A 12,964-nucleotide genomic window follows, 5' to 3' on the forward strand; every position below is an offset into this window, starting at 1 on the left:
AGAAAAGGAGAACTGGAGTCACGTCTGTAGACCTAGCCCTGATGTTACATTCATTTCATAATGGGCTGAACACAATTACTTTTAATTGATACTAGGAGCAAAAAGGTGGCTGAGTGTTCTGCTGGCAGCTTTGTGCACATGGAGACACATTCACTCCAAGGAAGAACTCTTGAGGCTGGAGAGGGTGTCTCCATAAGGATGACGCAAGCCACTGAGCATGCTTCCCTAAGAAGCTGCTGAAACGTTTTCCACAAATAGAAACACACTTGGCTTTTTATAGCCAGAGTGGCACGCCTTTGCATCACCACATGCTTCTTGGGTGGCTGAGGATCTCCACTGCTTTTACTCATCTCTAGAGCTGACAGTTCAGCAGAAGAGATGTTCTGGCCAAACCACACACCTTGGATGGAAGACCAGTATGGGTTACGTGGGTGTAATGCTGGCAAAGTGCTGCTGACCACCTTGGTTAAGAGTGACCCTTGTTAGCTCAGGGACAAAGAAACACTTTGGATACACTTCTCTTCATGTGCTTAAAAAATTGCCCTCCTCCCTATTTGTGTTTTTGGCAGTATCAGTCAAAAAAGATCTGAGCTTAAATTCACTGCTAACCTGATATTTCTTTGACTGTTTTGAAGACATCCAGCTTCTTGGGATCCAAAGGCAGGGTCTTTGTGAAGGCATCACTGAAACAAACAGAATGAGAAATTGGGAAAAGAACAGCTTAGTCTGGATTTTCCCTAGCCCTTTTCTTTCAGTGCTTGATAACCAGCAGGTAACTCACCCTAGAAATGCAACTGGGAGAATGCTGACGTCTCCATTGATCTTGGTACAGTTTCTGAAGGAGTCAATATTCGTTGCATTTATGGAGAGGATCCCTTTGAGTTCACCTATTCCAATGCCATTGCACACTGTTGAAGTAGAGATACAAAAGTTAGGGGGACAAAAGTGAAGCCCAGTCACATGGCAGGGTAGAAACAAGGAGGTGCCACGAGTTCAGAAAGAATTTCTGTATTGTCAAACATACCACTCTAAGATCAGTTTCATATATCTTTTGACTATTTTTGCTTTTCAGAAAGTGCCACAGGATAACTGTTTCCCGCTTGCCCAGCTGTGCAGCTCTGGTCTGAGCATCTCTGCACACAGGCTCCGGCACATTCTCTTCTCTCTCTGTCCCATTTCCATTCCCCTTGATGAGACACAGGGAAGGACAAATGGAGAAGGCTGATGTGCAAGATATACATGCACACAGCACACACTTTATCTACTGTACTTGCGGTGTATCTGATCTGGAGAGCATGCTCCATAGTCATGCTTCCTGATCACACCACTTGTCAGATCTCCAAACTATCACTGGATCTGATTTATATTGAATTTGCACTTAACTAAGATCAGAACTCCCCACACCTTTCCTAGTAAGTTCTCTATCATCTCAAAGCCTTACTGGTTTATTCCATGCTTTTTATACCTTTGCTGCATAGCCCATCACACTTTTTACACTTCCGAACACCATTTTCTTCCACTTCATAAGTATCAGCGTTGCACGAGCGAACGCAGGAGCCGTGGTCTGTCACCACGTAGTTGTCTGGGAAAAAAAAAAGATACAAACACGACTGAAATACAAGAGGGATGCTTTGAGGTGCAGACAAGCACTTCAAGACTTGGAAGAAAAAGGGGATTTGAGCTTTTGCCACACTCAGGAAAGTACAGGCATTAATTATGAACATCACAAATATCATTTGAAGGCCCATGAACATACAGTTCTATCACCATTTTAGGGGAGGGGAATGGTCACAGAAGGATAAAACAACATTCAAGTCTTGATGGATTTAAAAAATACAGAAATGGAACAGCACGAATGGAAAAGCAAGCATGTGTAGAGAAAACAATGATCACAGGCCTGGAGACAGAGTGTTAAAATCAATAACTTTTTAACAGTCCTAATTAAGAACCAGTTAAAAGTTGATAATGCTTTGGTAATCCATAGCATTGATCTGATATAGCCTTGTTTTTAGAAGCTGCCTTTCTCTTTACCAAGAGAAAAATTTTCAGAAGTCAAAATGCAAAGATTAAAAATTAGGCAAGGTGCTGGATGCAGGCTGTTTGAAGAGGCTCACTTTGTCACCTCCTCTCAGTTCCCACAGAAGCTGAAGAGAACAAGTGCTCTCTTTCACCTGACCACAACACAGAGGGATGACATAGGACCCTTCCCCGTTTTCTCCAACTCCCCACCTCCTCTGCGGCTGCAACCTGAAATGAACTTACGTGGACATTCCTTCACACAAGTGGCTCCAAAGCTGTACTTTCCTTCAGGGTTCACATCCATCTGGTAAGTGGTGGGGTTATACAGGACCAATGGGGGACATGTATCCTTGCACGTAGCATCATCCCGAAACTTGCGACATGCCTGTAATTGAACAACAGCACCCATTAAACTGCCTTCTCCTTAAAAAGTCACAGTGATTTTACATCAGGTCTTCAAAACACTCTGATGGCCTCATCTGCTTCCTGCTTAGCTCTAATGGAAACCCCAAGCAGCTACAGGGATGGTCCCTCAGGATCTGAAGTTGAAAGGCTGCTTCAGGCTGGGCAGTGGAGTTTAGTATTTTTTTAAAAAAGAAAGCATGAGCTTTTCTTTTTTCTGAACAAGAAACCTTGGCACTCTGCTTGGAGAGCTGCTGGGATTCACGTGGGAACAGGAGCAAATCTGCATGCCTTAGACTGAAAAATTTTTCCTACAAGCAGGAACCAGATCAAGAGAAACTGTACTTTTCTTGGCCAGTTTTTAATAACCTAAATCAAATCAAATCAAGTCCTTTCCTGCCAATTACTAACTTTTCTAGCTAAATATTAAACGCAAGCCATTATATTTGGCTGCAGGTAATGAACAATTTAGCAAGCATTTATGAAGGGCAAGTTGGTTCTTCCAATCTAAATCTGCATTAAATTAATAATGATTCTCTTTTTCCCCTTTCTTCTGCCCTGGCTTTCCAGAAGAGAGAGAGTAACTGTCATCTCTGCGAAGCAGTAAGGGGATCATAGCCATCTTAAAAGAAACCAGGAATAGAGGTAACAACAATAAAATCCAGCACAGACAATTTCTATCGTGGTTACTGAGAAGTCACTTCATTCTGAATCAAGTGTAGTGCAAACGTGGGGAAGAGTTAAAAACCACAGCATGCACCAAACCCCTGAAACTCTTGTGGAAAAGCTATGAGACATTTATTCCCTAAAGAAGCTCCATTTGTTTCCTTTCTCTTCACTGTCCCAGGGCTCCCCAAATACAATGCTTTTGTGGCAAGTCATAAGCAGAAAGGGAAACCCATATTTCATGCGTGAAATTTGGCAAAATGCAAAATAGTGAGGATCCATCACTTTTTACTTCCCTTACAACTTCTTTCTTTAGTAAACCAAGGTTATTACTGACTAGTGCTAAGGAGTACAAGGCAAAGCTGTGCTGGCCTGGCAAAACTGCTGCACCGTGGGGGCAGCTGTGGGCCAGCGGACCTGCTCATATGGGGAAGTTGCCTACAGCAATCATTTAAGATGCTCTGCAACAACATTGGGCTCACTGGGCAGTCAAAGGCATTAGCACTGCTTCGGAACACACTAGGAAGGTCCCTGGGCAGAGTCAGTAATGACCAGCTAAGGGTGCTGTGAAGTTCATGCCATCTTCCCTCCCAACAACCACCCATGCAGGGAAACCCTCCAGGTCAGCAACTCTCAGGAGGCCTTCTGGGGCTGAAGAAGGCTAGAGCTCATGCAGCTGGTCGCCCTGCTCGTGTCAGGGATCGAAGCCATTGTGGTGGTGGTGTAGCATCATTACCAGGCAGTCACTCTCCCGAGGCCCGGTGCACCCTGCGGCACACTGGTTGTGGCAGCAGTCGCTGGGCACCTTTCCCCTGCAGCGACCAGAGCACTGCTGAGCACAGATGACTTTTGTTACTGGAAGATACAAAAAAAATTAAAAACATCAGCTGTACTTGCTGCAATGAGATCAAGAAATACGGAGAAAGGGTCTGGTACAGGTTCTGTGCTAGATTTTCCTCATGGGACATTCTGTCCTCATTTAAGGCCAAAGTTTGGGAGGGGTGAGAGCGAGTGTGGGTGGTGGTAAGAAGGGGTCATGTTCAGCCTGTAATTATCTTGGCTCTTATGAGGTGCTAAGAACTCTGATCCCAGCCAGGAAACATGTCCTGCTTAGAAAGAAAAACCCTGTTGCCTCAATGCCTAGAACAAGTAAAACTCTGTGACAGAGTCATTGCATCTCATAGCTGGGCAACAGCGTAGAATCTGTCTCCATTTCACCGAGAAAATTTACTATTATTGGTGCTAACTTTGGGAAAAACAATGTGACAGAATTGCCAGGATTCTGTACTATAACTGGAAACTGTACATTGTTGGTGTGGTGCTTAAAATGTCCCTTTAATGCACTAAAACGTTTCCAAAATTTTTGGAGATAGGGGAGACTCACTCAGCAAGCAGATTTCATACGCACATTGAATTATTTTTCTTTAATGTTCAAATCCTTGGCCAAATTTTATCTTCATTACACAACTCCCCCAGGGTTTGCACCAGTGCAACAACCCAATGGAAGAACTGGCCCTGATCCAACTTTTTGCAGGGAAGGAAAAACTGCCTGCAACATTTTGTTGAGAATTGGGAAAGCTTCTTCATTTGAATATCAAAGCAGAAAAAAGGATAATCAGAACAATTTTAAAAAGCCCCACAAATGAACAGCTAGCATGTTTTTATACCAGAGGAGACCCAAAATGGGAGTGTTTGTTCTCTTAAAAATTTCTGATCCATGGAGCCTGGCATGAGGTGCCAGAAGAACCTGATGGCTACGCTGCTTCATACAGCACCCTGAGCATTTCAGCTGTGCACTGTGCTAACTGTTATCAACTTCACAGTTGGCACAAATGAGTTACAATATTATCAGGAATTCCTGTAAGTCTGAAAACCATGGTTGTTAATTAACAGAAAAATATTTCAAAAAATACCCAGCTACAGAGTATGTAACAGTGATTTCCAAAAATTATATATTCTTATTCCATTACACAGTTCTGTATCCAAACTGTATTTTTTTTTTTTTTTTTTCTTGTAGGCCTGTAAGCAAGGTACTGTGTTTTCAAGGAAACAGATTCTTTCCACAGTATGCATTAGCTTCTCTGATAGCAACTCCTCCAGTCAACTAGAAACAGGGGAATAAAAGGCACATTGTTCTACATGAACAGCATTTTGATACAATTTTTTTCATAAGAATTAGCAGGGGAATAAAGCACCTCATCACTTTGATAACTATTGACTAGAGTTTCCTGCTGGAAACATACATTACGTTAAACATTTTTACTTCATATAGAATATCCCACGTTCAGGAGAAAGACATATCCCCCAAACTTTCCCACATATGGAAATGTGGGATACATTTTCAGTTGGCCAGATTCTTAAATGCCTGGAGAGGTGAGCAAGAGCCCGCAAAAGATTTTGTTTTATGCACTTGACAACCTCCTGATTCCAGCAAGGGTTTTTAAATGCTGGAAGCTTGCAGGGCTGAGACCTGAGGTTTCGCAAGGTCCTGGGACAGCTGTGCAGTCTCAGCCGCAGGAACCAGCCCAGGAAGGGCTTTGTATGCACAGCCACTGTCCACCCTGAGAGCCAAACTGCAGAGCCAACTGACAAAAATTGAAGCTTACACTAAATGAAGACAGGAAAGGTATATGCTCCTCTTTTCTCAAGCTCTAGGTCATACAAATTTGGCTTGATATTTGCAGACAAAAAACTTAGGTTCAGGTGATTATTTGCAATGGAAAACTGAATGTAGGATGTTGCTTCCATTTGCATTATGTCTAGATCAGCAGTCTTTCCACTGAACTTTTCACAAAACAAAACCCAGTGTATTTCCCCACATTTTAGAGAAAAAAAAAAAAACAACAAAAAGCCAGTGAAACAAATTGACATGGTGTTCTTTCTCAGCCTTTACTTTAGGAAAAATAGACTGTTGCAAAATCTCAGGCACTTGTAAATGGATGTTTCTGCTGCTCTCTTAGCATCAGTCAAGCATACCACCTGCATAATTATGGTTAGTTTTTCAGTAGACAGAAATGTAGTATATATGTTAGAGCACACAAGCTCTCCCCTAACTGATCTGCAGGCTTACATGTCTGGCAGTTTTGTTCACCAGGGCCCCAACAGTGGTCTTCTGTGCAGTTCTGATGGCATTTAGGACCTAAAACACAAGAGAGAGTATAATATTCTGTAAACAAAGAAAACAACAATGTACTATGAACAACAGAAAACAATGACTTGAGATTTCCTTCCTGATAAACCAGGGTAGGAAGCATCTATATAACACTGCTCAAAGAATTTGAGAGCTGAATTTGTTATCCTTTGTTCACCTCTGCTTTCCTACGTGCAGTTCTCCACCTCCACACCTTTGAGCAAGCAAGCACAATACCCAGCCAGTCTAGCTTACGAAAGAGGCATATTTTTCCCAGGAACAGGAATCTCAGCTACTGCCCAGCTGGCCCTTCTGCTGAGGTTTTCATGTAATGGCAAGTCACCACTGACTTGCTTGAAGTCAGGCATGTGCCAGCTGCTCACTACAGGCCACATGTAAATCAGTGTTTCTGAACAAGACAGTTCTAAAAAGAAAACAAATCCAACTGGATTCACAGGCAACTGCCAGCTACTCAGACCACAAAGTAATCTGACTTGTCTGCTTCGTGCCCTCCTCCCATCCTCTGCCAAAAATACTCCTTGTGTAGGACTATGCTGGAGATGGACAATTGATGGAGAGGTGGGTAGGATGGACAGACATCTTGCCTGACTTCGAGGGTTCAGTGCTGGCTTCTTTCCCATTCCTCCCTCCTTGCTCTGTTCCTTCTTCTTCTTTCTCTTAATGACAAGCAAAGTCCCAGAGAAACAACTTATTTTAGAGTGTGGGACCATTATTAAAACTGAAAAGGCTGTCTTAGCAGATTAATGTGGAATTCACTACATTTAAAAGGCATTTACTAGTAGAGTGTTTCTTCCCACTAATAGCATGATTCTCCTTCCCCCCATCAGCCATCAAATAGCTGAACAAATGCCAATACTTGTCCAAGAGTTGATTGATTTGGTGTGGGACCAAAGAGCTTTTTTTTTTTTTTTTTAAAGTTGAAAAGTTAAAGGTTAACATTTCTGTGGTGTTCAGAGCCAAATTCCTGTCCTGACACGTATAGTTTGTAACTCCTTGATTACGCCAGGGCTCTGTAGAAAAATAAGTCAACACAGAAGTTGGCTATTAGCTCTCAGACAATTATGCAACTGGAAGAAGATAAAGAAAATATGTTTTCCTGCCAATTTATAGTGCCAGAAATGAAATGCTCAGAAATTAAAATAAACCCTCCTTTCTGTGAAATGACTGGGGATTTTACGAGGTACTCATAAGGCTGAAGGATTAGCTTGAGCCTGCTCTAAGCAGATGCTGTACAAACTTTTAAATATCCCCTCATCTCCCTGTTGATCTGAAGTGTGAGATTTGCCAGAGTAATCTGTGCAGCCCAAAGCAGGAGAATTTTACAGCATTCAACTTGGGCCTTAGCTCTAAAAAAGCTTCAAGTAACTCCATTAATCTACCCGTATGTTTTTTCTAGACCAGAGTCTTACACTGTAAACAGAGGATTGCTGGAAAAGTAAATGGATGTACGTTTTTCTGAGCTGTCTTTCTGAGCTGAGCAAATGTGCAGGGTACTGTCTTAAACCAAGAGCAACATTCCCAAGAACTTTGCTGAGCTATGAGTTAAGGACCTAACAATCATGAAAAATTCTATTCTAGGCCAGTGGTGCAGAAATGGAAGCACTTCTCTTGGAACAGGGCTTGGTGGCCTCCATTAGAAATTGCTGGACCAGGAACCAACGGCATGGAAGATGGGATGTTCATTTTACTCTCTGAAATGGAGGGGGACACATAGCACTTTTGATAAATTAATACTCACAAGAGGACAGGTTGCTCGCAAATTCAAGCACTGTGGGAGGCTTCTTGCCTGTGTCAATGATGTCATTCCAAAGAACAGTGTCCATGTTGCACAGTTTGGGGTTGTTGCTGATTTTAACACCTCCATTGAGAATTTCTGTTACAGAAACAACAACAAAAAAATTGCTACGTGAAGCAAACCCCTAATTTGCCCCAGAGACATCCCCAGAATGTCTCTGGTCTAAAGAAAGAAAAATAAGTTACGTCTTTCTGCATCTCTGTCACATGATACTGACAGAAAGGAACAATCTGCAGGGCACCAGCACTCCTGATGATGTAACTAACACCAGGATCAGACTGAAAGGTTCTGCAGAGTCAGCTTTTCTCAGATGCCACAAAGATGCCACTATGCATCGTGCCTGGTGCCACCTCTAGGGCCCACAGCACTCAGGAGAGTAGGCACTGCTGGTGTGCATAGTCAGAGACCACATGAGACACGCAGATTACCAGTTCCCACAGGGATCTAACCAAAAATACTGATATGCATGCACTGGAATCAAATAATACAAAATAACAAATGGATACTCCTTTGCCAGTTTCAGGAGCTAAGATGAATCTTGATGAATTTTCTTTGTCTTTTGCAGAAAACAGGCTAGCAGGAAAGCAATTAGGAAACAACACTTAGATCCTTGCTTTTAAAGTGAGGTTTCATGGCATATGACTTTGAGGGGCAATCTCCAATAGATCTTGACACCAATAAGCTGACAGTTGAAGTTGGCTTTAGAGACCAACCTCCACCTCTTGCCCGTGTCTCACCTGAAAGCCGCTTCATTGGCAGCTGTTGGAGTCCCTGGGTTTTATTCATGTGGTAGTTGGATAAAACTGCCAGGGCGTAAGAGTTGTCATACAGCACGTTGCCTCGGATGATCTGGAGGTTTTCAAGGGGAATGACATCCACCATGTTAAGTGCGATGAGCACGTAGCCTGCAACCTCCTGTATTGTCTGAGAGAAAAACAGAAGAAACTAGGTGCTTAATCCATAGTACACTTCAGTAACTGCTTTCCTCCTCCCACTCCTCCAATCTGCCATCTTTCAATTTTAAGGAATGACAGACCACTTAAACTCATTAAAAATAAATAAATCTAAGAAGAAAAAGGGACTGTGTGAAAAACCTGGGTGGTTAAGCATGTCTAAACTCACCCTTTCAGCAACTACCAGTGGGTCATTCCAAAGGTCCAGCATAACCTTGTTCTGTCCCCAAGTAAGGGTAAGTGGGGCTGACTAGGGGATGCAGGAGAAAAGGGCAAGCATGCATGAAATGCAATGCAACTAAGCATGCAAAGCATGCAACTAAGTGTGATGCTTCCCATAAACACTTGCCTAACCTTGAACAACTGGCAGCACAGAGAAGCCACCCGATTCAGGCTTTTACATTGTCTCTACCACGCCCCTTCCCTTGCTTATCAGAGGGGAACACTAGGCAACCTTTTCCCTTTTATATAATACTTATCTTTACAGGACAAAAAGACAAGTGAGGTACTGTTCTTGCATGTGGGTTAATTACTGTCTTGCACTGTGAAATGTATGGATTTCTATCCCCTACAAAAATCACAAGTAAAAATCCTTCAGGCTACTACTTAAGATATTTCCCTTTACTATGGAGCCTACCAGTAAATTTTCAAGACACTCATTACGTTCCTTGGAACCCTGAGCTCCATGATCAAGTTGTGTTTGGGAAAGAAGAACGGCAATACCATCATATTTGTAACCCATATGTTCAAACAATAGATTTTTTAATCTTGCTTGTTACTTGCTGGTGGAGAACCTGGAAGTGCCCATGTCAGCCATGGCTCCTACCCTGTGACTGTATTTTGATATCCATCCTCTGTTCACTCCCTCCTCAGCTTGCCGTAATTTGCCCATGAACTTGTGCACAAAACAAATGTTGAGATGGGAGTAGCCCATGTGTCAATCATGGGGAATTATCTTGAAGATCACTTCAAGGATCCATGTGGGAAGTTATTGCACAGGAGTTGCCTGCCTGCTGAGGGTGTGAGCACTTCAGGCTGGAGAGACAGTCACCACCATGGCAGGGGAAGGGATCGCAGTTTGGAGGGCAGGGAAAAGGCCTCCACACTTCAAAATCTGCCACTCATTTTGTGCTTTGCTTTGCCCAACAGCACCAAAAAGCCTTTTGCTCTCTGAGAAGTGAGGTGACACAGGTAAGCGCGTAATTCTAATTATAAATAAGAAGAAACCCATCTGCAGGGCACTCAGCACAGGCAGCAAGTATTTGAAAAGCTACTTCTCAAAGTACCTGATTTCTACAGTAGGGTGGAGTGCAGCCTGCAGCCTACAGGAATGTTTGGACTGTGATTCCTCTGACATTAGTTATGTTTTTGGATGAACACAGAATTTTATCAGCAGCTGATCCTTTGCACTGAAAATATGGAGAGGGATTTGTTGTAGCAGAGAAGGCCCCATTGGCCATGAACACTAACCTTCAGGAAAGAGAGGTCACGATTGTGCTCCACGTAAGTAATCTCCAGGTTGCTGAGTACCACCTCGCAATTGTTGTACATCCTCTGCAGGCTGGTGAAATGGTCTTCCACATGTCCCAGTTGGGTCAGCTTGTTATTTGTCCCTTGACAAACTGTGGAGGAAAGGAGAAAGCTCTGTGAAGGAAAGAAAGAATAACTACAGGGCAAAGACTTGTTGCTCACTTATCTTTAACAGCACAACAGTAAGCTAAGCATCAGCTTCATAAGAAACAAGAACATTATCTGTCATGACTCTAATGGCAATCGTGTAGGAAGCATGCAGTGTTTCCCAGGGACAGAGATGTACCAGAATTTAGAGCTGAAATAACCCTCCACCACCTTCTGTTATAGAAAAGCTTCAATACGAGGCTCTTGTACATAGATAGCACTAAATTTTCTGTATCACAGACATAACTCAGTTCCTCAGGAGAGGACATTGATACAGTTTCACTGAACAGTACTGGAACTAGCAAGCTGCCAGATATCACTAAAGGTGATTTCCCTGAGGACCTATTTAACATTACTTTCAGGGGCATTGGGTCTCCTTGTAAGCTCAGAGGGAGGAAGGGGGGCTTCCTGAAGGACCCCTTAAGCTACAAATTCTGGTTTTAAGGTCTGACTCCAGGGCTTACACATCTCTTGCCACTCTGACATTTTGGGAGTATGACAGATTCAGGAGATTTTCTGGCATATTCATCTTTGGCACTCAAATCCACTTCTGCCTGGTGGGAAAGGAAGAGGTGTCACACAGAGCAGCACTGAGATTCCAAATATTTATAACAGCACGATGGAAAAATTAATCCTCTCCTGAAATAATATTAGTCTGCTTTATTAAATCTAGAGGAACTGAAGAAAGTTATCACCATTGTATTTGATTGCAGTGAATGAGCAAAATGCAAAATTGCTTTGAAGAAAAACACCAGAAACAGCCCCCAAAAATTCTGTACTCATACAGTCATTCCCTGGGCTATCCCTACAGGGATGAACACATCTCTCAGTTAATGCTAATATAGAGCAAAGGAGAATGATATAGAAGACAATGTGGTAAAAAACTTCACAACCCCTTCCAGGGGCTCCTTCAGCTCTGCTTTGCTCTTCGGTGGGAGCAAAAGGAGTCTGTTATCTCATCATTTGTATAACGTAACTCCAACCTGACTGCAGAGCTTTCCATAACACATTGAAAGAATTGTATTTTTTTAACTTGGAGAAATGAATACATGAAATGATACTTCTGTAGAGCCATAATTCATAGAAGCACCAATCATAAACTGGGGTACTGCAAAGCAAGTAACAAAGACTCTCGACAAAGCTGGAAATATGTTTCAGTTCTAGTAACAAAAGACAACACCTGTTGAAGATTTACTGAGCAACTGATGCTTTATTAGTAGGAAAAACAATGTAATGACAGTGATGAAAACACACCAATCATCAAAACTATTCACTGACCATGTGGTACTTCTCAGTACAATCATCAGCATTAGGAGTAACAGCAATAACAGATTAAATACCCTGGACCATGTTTAAAGCAAGGCTGTTCACTGACATTCCTCAGTTATTTCTCATTATACATCGAGATAAACATTATAGTGTTTGGAATCAGAGCGGCAACTGCTGGTAAACGGGAACACTGTGACGGGCTGTGAGTACATAATCTAAGCTGCTTGACCCTTTTAATGTATTTGAATTTCTGAATTTCTTAACATTTGCTTTAGAAATTCTAAGTGGGATTTTCTGTTTCAGCTTCTGCTCCAGTTTCAAACTTAACTGTTGCATTGTGTTCACACTTCAAGTGTGTATTTGCTGCCTGCTTCAAGTACAAGGACCACAAATTATCAGTCACAGGCAGGTTTTTATTCCGCGGAGTGATCACATTTTGAAAGTTAGAAATACTGCCTATGCTAGTCTACTCTGGAAAATGTATTGTTGTTGGGGACAGGGATGAAGAGTCTTTGAACTGACTGGAGAAGTCAAGGAGTCATCCCAGAGGGCATCTTCAATTTTAAGCAATGTCATCCTACAACCAAGGAAAAAGCAGTAATAATAGATTCTCAGAGTGTTCAAAACCTCAGCTTGGATGCTCAGTTCAGGCATCTCATATCTAACCTTTAGAACAGTGTGATTTTGGAAAGCACTCCAACACAGTGCAGAAGCAGTTTAGACTGCTCACAGAAATAAAAACACGTAAGTCATCCTGCTGTGGTCTTCAGGGTCCACAAATGACCCGATGCATGTGCTGCATCTTTGAGGTTGCCAGCAAAGATCTGCCCTGATACTCAAGACAGGCACAATGCAAAAGCTGCAGCGTTTATGCTACACCTGAACCAAAGGACGGCTGGAAGGAGAAGCTTTCTCTGGAGGCATCCTCCTGGCCACCTGTGCCCTTGATCGACCCTGCAACTTGGCACTGGTCAGATCATACAACAGAACAGCCCAACTTGCTGAAACAATCCCTGAGACAAACTGCACTCG

The 12,964-nt window shown here is 42.6% G+C and overlaps 1 protein-coding gene across 2 annotated transcripts in view; it reads right to left on the reverse strand.

The window, feature by feature from the left end:
- Positions 1-12,964, reverse strand: part of EGFR (epidermal growth factor receptor) — a 158,355-nt gene that overhangs the window by 38,753 nt on the left and 106,638 nt on the right. For both annotated transcript variants that reach the window (XM_040058184.2, XM_040058176.2), the window contains exons 2-10: positions 10,457-10,608; positions 8,771-8,957; positions 7,977-8,111; positions 6,158-6,226; positions 3,824-3,942; positions 2,263-2,404; positions 1,466-1,582; positions 782-908; positions 610-683 (exon numbers count right to left, since the gene is read on the reverse strand). In XM_040058184.2, the coding sequence (XP_039914118.1) occupies positions 610-683; positions 782-908; positions 1,466-1,582; positions 2,263-2,404; positions 3,824-3,942; positions 6,158-6,226; positions 7,977-8,111; positions 8,771-8,957; positions 10,457-10,608 (1,122 nt within the window). The remainder of the gene's footprint in view (positions 1-609; positions 684-781; positions 909-1,465; positions 1,583-2,262; positions 2,405-3,823; positions 3,943-6,157; positions 6,227-7,976; positions 8,112-8,770; positions 8,958-10,456; positions 10,609-12,964) is intronic.

This window comes from Hirundo rustica, chromosome 1, assembly GCF_015227805.2.
Source record: "Hirundo rustica isolate bHirRus1 chromosome 1, bHirRus1.pri.v3, whole genome shotgun sequence".
In the NCBI taxonomy this organism is placed as follows: domain Eukaryota; kingdom Metazoa; phylum Chordata; class Aves; order Passeriformes; family Hirundinidae; genus Hirundo; species Hirundo rustica.